This window comes from Trachurus japonicus, chromosome 12 (assembly GCF_045865225.1).
Source record: "Trachurus japonicus isolate A0001 chromosome 12, Traja_1.0".
In the NCBI taxonomy this organism is placed as follows: domain Eukaryota; kingdom Metazoa; phylum Chordata; class Actinopteri; order Carangiformes; family Carangidae; genus Trachurus; species Trachurus japonicus.
Genome location: NC_140918.1, coordinates 16,529,298 through 16,536,883, shown reverse-complemented (window position 1 = coordinate 16,536,883; position 7,586 = coordinate 16,529,298). Strand labels below are relative to the sequence as shown.

Here is a 7,586-nt window from a genome sequence, read left to right as displayed (position 1 = left end):
CAAATAAAGTACACACTACACAGTTAGAATCATGTGGAGACAAACACAAACATAACATGAAATGAAACTTTCCCAAAGTGTACTGAGGAAATGTAACTAACACCAAAAATACCCAGACTTCTTTACACTGGCCTTATTTGAACAACAGCATCAAGTAGATTTCATTTTCTCATATATCCAGCCTTAAAGCAGAAGTAAGTGATATATTTGTGTTAATATAAGTCTTAAATAGTTATATCTTCCGACAGCAATCACTTACATAGAGTGTTTGGTCTGAAACACGGGTCTGTCAGTCACTCTGCTCTGCTCTGAGCCGAGGAGAAAACATTTATCGTATCCTACAGTTTTTATCCAATGAGGAGAGAGAACGGCATGCAGGGCTGTGTGTGCAGCCAAGGGACGCCGTGAATGTGGTGACGTAAGGACGAGGACTGTTATGGTGCGTTCAAGGAAACTCGTAACTCGTGTTTTTCCGACCTGTGAAGTCATACCAGTTCAATCTGGTAGGAGTTCACGGGTCGGAAGTTACGAGTGGCCGTTATAGTGACTTTCACAGGTAAAACAGGTCGGAAAAACACGAGTGGGTTGCCTGGAACGCTATAAAATCGTAAGTTGTGACTTGAAGCTGTAATTTACGGTTTCAAAAGCCTACCTGGAACGCAGCATTAGCCAAAACGACCGGATCGCTTACTTCTGCTTTAATGGTTGACTTTATTATAACAACTGATAAGTGACAACTGATAGCCACTACAGCTGATACACGATAATCCCTATGACTGATATGGTAGGTAACTAACCACTCAGTGAATGCTACTGCTGATCGTATTATCAGCAAAAAATGTTATTTCATTGTCTTTACTGTAGAGTTCAGGGGGTCATTTCACACAAATTAAAAATTGATGTTTAGTGATTCCCTAAGTGTTATGCTGTTGAGCTGTTAAAGTGCCACCTTATTTGTTCCAAAGAGAAAACACATTTTCACTTTTTCAGTTCTGCACCTCATCAGATTGCAGACTGTTGTTCACTGACCTTTAGCTATTTGTTCAAAAGCTCTTAATACTTGAGGCATTGAGACACTGTTTCTCTCAAAACAAGCAGTTCAATGTGCACATGTTGAATGCCCAGTGGTCATGATCCTTTCTGTGCTTCCCAGCTTTTATCCGGACCTTTTATGCAGACTAATCTTGAACAAACTGACAGATAAAACTAAATTACAGGCAAAAAAAAAAAAAAAAAAGTAATTGTTAACACTGGCTATTGTCTTTCCTGATGTACAAAAATCACAACCTAAACTAAGGGAACATGATTATCAGTTAAAAACATCAAAGCTCTGGTTGTTCTACAAATAAATACAAATTGTTGCTTCATGCATTGATCCAAAAGGAGTTACATGCTGTGTCTCCTGTCCATCAGGGGAGTTAGTTGTGGTGCAGCTGCATTACTTTTGACATCGGTTTATAGTCCCTGAAGGGTACACATAAGTCTCCTGACTACTAGCCAACAGCCTAGAAATACGAAGCATCACAGGCTCTGGTCTGTTGCCCTTTTTATCAGGATAATTCAAAGAAACCTTCTGAGAGGTTACTGGCCTTTAACAGCAGCTCGGTCCACAAACAAAACAGTAACCAGCAGCTCAGTAAAGGCTACGAGCTACTCATCACTTTCACACTCAGCTTTAGCGGCTAATAGGCAGGAGCTCCTGGTGGTTAGTGGTTGGCAGAACTTTAGGTAGTAACTTCTAACCAGCAGCTGATGTGGGGAAGATGTTGAATTTTAATTTAATTGGTTATTAACCTACGACTGATTCGGGTTTTAAACAACAGTATTCGATCAGTTTTACTTAGCTGCTGCTGGAGCGGCTCGGGCAGGGCTGAGTGTGTCTGAAGTGCATGATGTGTACAGCGGTCTGGTGCCACCAGTAAAACATCACAACCACAAGTACGTGCCACACCTGGTGGCTGGCGCCCAGGTAGTTCAGCTGTCCTAGGATGGGAGAGATAAAAAAAAAAGCTCTAAAAACTGATTTATGCATCCAGGTTTTATATTGTCTTCAAAATGTACAAAGAACAAATCACATTTCAGGAAGAAATAACAAAGGCCAAAGATAAACTGCCACTGTGAGTAGAGTTACACAGTTCATTCTTTAAAACCAATATGGATTAGATAAGTTCTTCAAGTGCAGAGAAAAACAGTTCAGATTTTAATATCTGCAGCTGACAAACTCCATCAACATGTGATATGGCGAACCAAAGCTCTGCATCAGCTACTAAATGGAGCTTGAGATGAGATTGTTTTGTCAACTGTTACTGGGAGATGTTTTTTTCAGTATTCTGCACAAAAATATTTCCTAAATAAGTTACGCATCAGCAGATTTACAGGTAAAAAAAAAAACACATAAATTACTCCATTTATCTTTCCATCTTATAATGTATTATAATGCTGAAACATTTTGCTCTGCAACCTGGAATAATAACAGTCTCCTTACATACACTGTTACACTGTAGTATCAATAATGAATAAAATATACTGTATAAGCTTACATGATTTTTCTTTCAGAATTGGTCTTGATAACTGCATTTATACAGCTAAGAACATCGTATTAACCCTAGAAATCTGCATAAATACTAAATTATTTGACCAGACAGGAAATAGGGACTCACCAGGGAAGTAACGCTCAGGGATTTTGGTGACGTAGAACAAGAAGGCAGATCCAGCTATCATGTACATCACCATCACGCGTGGCAGAAACAACTGTGCAGACGAGAAGAACAAAATTTGCATGACTAAAGATTAAATCAGGAGAGAGGGGATTCATACAAATTAGGGCTAGAATAAGGGCAACATTAAATAAAACAACCACTTGAGTAGATTTCCCCTAGAGAAGCTGAAAAATAGTGAACACCAAGGTGTAAAAAAAAAAAACTGCAAGCATACATATCATGCTCTAACTGCTTGTTTTCTACCGTGACTGCATTTCCCTGACCTGTACGACATCAGAGGTGAATCCACCAGTGAGCAAGACCCAGTGACATGCAGGAATCACACTTATGCCAGCCACACAGCAGAAGATGGCCATGCGTATCCGTCGCCAGTCGTTACTGAGGTAACGAGGGTGGACCTGAGCGCAGAAGACGGCCAGGATCAGGGAGAGCACTGTCAGCAAGTAGATCTGTCGCCAAAACTACAAGACAAGAGAGTGACCAATCAGAGTAGATATTGCAAAGCTGGAGCAACAGTTTCTTTGTCAGTACTGTAAAGAATCTTGAGAAAAAGAAAAACAATCCAATGGACATTTTGGATTTAATTATTTTCCAACTTCATCTAATCAACAAAATCAAGTCAAACATGCTGCATGCTATCACCGTAGTAGAAACCTCTATCTTGAGTATTCACACCTACAGCATTACAGTAGAAGGCGTAGAAGATCCCAGGTACATAGCAGCCCAAGATGCCAACAGAGATGCCAGCGTAGTCTAATGCCAGCCAGCGACGGCACGTCTTCTCTGACCGGTGGCATGAAAACAGGTGATATCCCACTGAACACAACATGCACACCTGGGATGAAAACACACACAGTTTCTTTACATATATACATATATTTTGATTTGAAGTTATCAACTAAAATACATGAACTTACCTCAAGAAATAATGATCCACAAACATGCAATTATGTGGACAGACGAGGATTTCACGAGGAAGTTAAGGGGATGGCTAAACTACATACTCACTGTAACAGGGATTCACACTGACTTGCCATCACAAATGTACTATCCCATTACCAGCTGCTCAAAATACAATACAGCTAACACGCAAACAGTACAACTGTCTCCATATTGAACAAGCCACCAGCTGCCAGGGGCACTATGAACTACATCACCATTCCTAATGTTTATAACACAAGACTCTGCAGCAACCTTATGAAATAGCTTACACATCTGGGCAGGTCGAGGTGAACTTTAATGCACCTGTGGCAGGAAATGTAAACCTACATGAATCAGTTTGTTAAGCCACATCAATACACTTTAATACACAACACTGCATACACTACTATATTATTAACATACAGGTGCTGGACTGTTGAAGATGTTCACAATAAATTACCGGCGTTTAAGAATTGCTGACAAAAATGAAATAACAAATATGCAAAATATGCTGTTAGTTAGTTAGTTAAGGAGAGAGACACAAAGAAATCATGCACCTTGTGTTAGTGAGCAATGTCTCTCACAGTAGTAAGGGAAATCAAATCCCTACATGCAATGCATCTTTTATTTAACAACATCTTTGCAATCATTCATGTCAAAGCCACATAAGACCAGGAAGAAGATACTGTAAAGAAGGTCAGTTGAAAGAATAGGTTTTCCATCTTTCGCTACTATACATACACAGTCAAATGATGGTTTACCTGGAAGCAGAACAGCCCAATAGCATAGATGACGTAGTCTTCTCTGTTAGCACCAGAGGCTGGCAGTACTGAGGAAAGGTCATTGACCCCCAGAGAGAAGAAGAGCAGGAAACCCAGCAGGTGGCTCCAGATATTCACCGTCTCATTGGACAGAATAAAAATACTGCAAGAGACAAGAAGAAACAACAATGTACATATGAGAAAAAATAGACCTGCTCCCACCTAGAGCTGCACAGTAAATTGCAAAGTAATGGAATATGCGAAATGGCCAAGCACAATATCCAAACTGCAGGAGCTGCATATTTTAAATAATATGTATTGAAGTGAAAATAAAAGGCAAGAATGCTCCTCCCAACTGAAATGGCAGTATCAGGCCATGCAATCATCTCAATGTGATGTTTTCTGCATTTCACACAGCCGCTCTCCCACCTCTTAAGGCAGAGCTTGGAGGGCAGGTGAGCCCTGTAGCCGTCTGTGATGTAGGGGTTTTCTTTGAGGAAGAGGGGGATTTGCTCGTAGGTGTACAGTCTTATCCTCTGGGGTATGAGCACAGGCCAGTGCTGGTAGCTGCCCAGCTCTATGTAGTGGGCAGTCTTCAGCAGCTTCTGGGGCATCTTCAGCAGCATCTTGGTCTCTGCTCTTCTCTTCTGGTTCAAGGCAAAAGGAGGGAGGTCAGGGCTGAGTTTGGAGAGAGGAGGAGATAAACCAGTGGTCAGTCTGTTGCCACTGGACTGATAACCTCGAAAAAACAAAGGCCAATGTTGCTTAAGTTACACATATTTAACAATGGGAGTCAATGAGTGTTGACATGTCATTAGCTAAAGATGCTGCCTCATGTCTGCCCTCCATAAGTTTGAGGGTTTGTTTAGCGCTATGAAACACACTCGCAGCATTTTACCAGTGCCTCCTTGGCTTTGAGGCAAAAGCTCAACAGACATTATCACTTCTTTTAACTGTATACCAGACCGCTCAGTTACTGCGAAATGTCAGCAGGCTAGACTCCCGGCTAGCTTACGGTGCAGCTAACCTTGACTGGCGTTATTTTTAGGGGTAACCAGCCAAACTGGTTTTAAAAACACAGCGTTACGAAGCTCACCATTAGTCCCAGTCCGACTGTCGACGGGTTTGTCCGAGCAACTGAGCCATATCCAGATGGCTAGCAGGCCAACATGACGTTAAAAAAACGACATTTTAGTGAAATAAAATAACATACAATAGTCAGGTCCCGAACAAAACCAGCAAACCGGTGTCTTCTTCTCTTTGTTGTTGTTGAGTTCAATGAAGCGGCGCGTCGCTGCCACCTGCTGGCAGGACCGGCGCACCGCTTTACATTTACATTGACTCAAAGACAATTTGACTCTTCAATTAAATGCATTTAGAGCAAGGGCGTAACCACCGTATACTTTGGGGGGGACATGTCCCCAATATTTGGGGAACAATCTGCCCCCCCCAAAAGTATGTGACATACATTCTCCTTTTAACCCTTTGATGCACAACATGGGTCTAAATAGACCCGAGTGAGTTTTTTTGTGCTATATCTTTGCGAAAAATTTATTTCATCATATAGAATTCCAGGTATTCCTCAATTAACTTGTTTTTGATCATAATACATCCTTATTTTATTTTTTACTTTTTCACTTTTTTAATAAAAACACATTTTGTATCACTACCCCTCTAATGCGCAACATGGGTCTAAAATGACCCACATTCATTTCCAATGTGATTTCATGCTGAGTGATAGTTTCTTTGCTGTAACTTTTGAAATCTATCTATTTTATGATTGAATGTTCCAAGTATTATTTAATATCTTGTTTTTTATTAGTGGGGTCATTATTTCCATTTTTCATCTCTTACTTGTGAACAAAAATGAACAAAAATGTCTCAGTGAGTGGACCAGTTGAAAAAACAAGTATAGCAAGAATACTTTAATTTTAGCATTCCCTCACTATCTATACCAACAACAGACAATTGTTTCCTTGATTACAATAATGACTAGTCATTACTTGTCCTTTTTCCCCCATTAATAGCTCTGTTGACATATTCTACTGTGGTCAACAGCTAGCCATAGTTTATTCTATCTGAGTAGGCTATTTCAATGTTATATCTTTGAAATCACTGCACAGTATTTATCATTTTCTTAAGTAAATATTGTTTTTTAAGCACATATAATCATATTTACTTGTTTTACAATTATTCCAATTTACCTAAAGAAACATTTGATGACTCATTAAAGATAACTGTGCATAATTGATAAGGTTTTAGTTACCTTGAATAAGTAGCTACATTACTTGTCATAAAGGGAAATACCTTAATATTAGCAAGTTAGCTAACTGTTAACATGATGACATGTTCTAGCTGGTGACAACAATATAATAATATTCTATTGTAGACACCAGCTAGAACATGTCAACAGCTGCCTAGCTAGCTAGCTGTTGACATGTTCTACTGTAGTTAACTAATACAGTAGAATGTAGAAATGTCAACAGCTAGCTAGCTAACTGGTCCACTCTCTGAGACTTTTTGTCTATTTGTTCATAAAATAAGAAAGTAAAAATGGAAATAACACCCTGTACTAATTAAAAACAAGATATTCAAATGATACTTGGAGGATTCAATCATAAAATTTATTGATTTTAAAAGATACCACAAAGAAACACTCACCCAGCATGAATTCACATGGAAAATGAATGCGGGTCATTTTAGACCCATGTTGCGCATTAGAGGGGGTGTGCATATGTTGTGCATCAAAGGGTTAAGAACCCCAGCTGTTAAGCAGAGGGAGAGAGAGTCAGTCCACCTTTAGCTGCAGGACCAGCAGGTATCAGATAGTAAGCAACTACATCTCTAAATAGCAGTGTTGATGTCAAAATGACCGCAATAAATTTTGAATCAATGTGAAATTTTTTGACCAAGAATCTAAATTTCTTCAAATTTCTCCAAACGCGGATATATCATCTGGGGGTCCGACGGGAGTCCAACGCAGAAGGTTTGGTTGAAAACGGGCCAGTGGTTTTGGAGAAAATGACCAAACACCACACAGGCCATTTTGAAAAGATTTTAACCTGCGGGGTTGTTGAATTTTTTTTTTCTTTGTCCAAAAATTAAAATTTCTCCAAACTCGGATATATCATCTGGGGGTCCGAGGGGAGTCAAATTCGACATAGTGTCCAGGAGGCGGTGGTGG

The 7,586-nt window shown here is 39.8% G+C and overlaps 1 protein-coding gene across 2 annotated transcripts; it reads right to left on the bottom strand.

Moving 5' to 3' along the window:
* Positions 1–691: 691 nt before the first annotated feature.
* LOC146977376 (progestin and adipoQ receptor family member 3-like) lies at positions 692–5,670 on the bottom strand. 2 transcript variants are annotated; one of them, XM_085793566.1, is made up of 7 exons: positions 5,499–5,670; positions 4,832–5,141; positions 4,403–4,565; positions 3,400–3,555; positions 2,984–3,181; positions 2,661–2,751; positions 692–1,983 (listed from the first exon to the last, which is right to left on the bottom strand). In XM_085793566.1, the coding sequence occupies exons 2-7, from the start codon at positions 5,026–5,028 to the stop codon at positions 1,841–1,843; spliced, it is 948 nt and encodes a 315-aa protein (XP_085649692.1). In that variant the 5' UTR covers positions 5,029–5,141; positions 5,499–5,670; the 3' UTR covers positions 692–1,840. The 2 variants fall into 2 exon arrangements, with proteins under 2 accessions (XP_085649692.1, XP_085649691.1); XM_085793565.1 differs by having other exon boundaries at positions 4,832–5,080.
* Between the last annotated feature and the right edge of the window lie 1,916 nt (positions 5,671–7,586).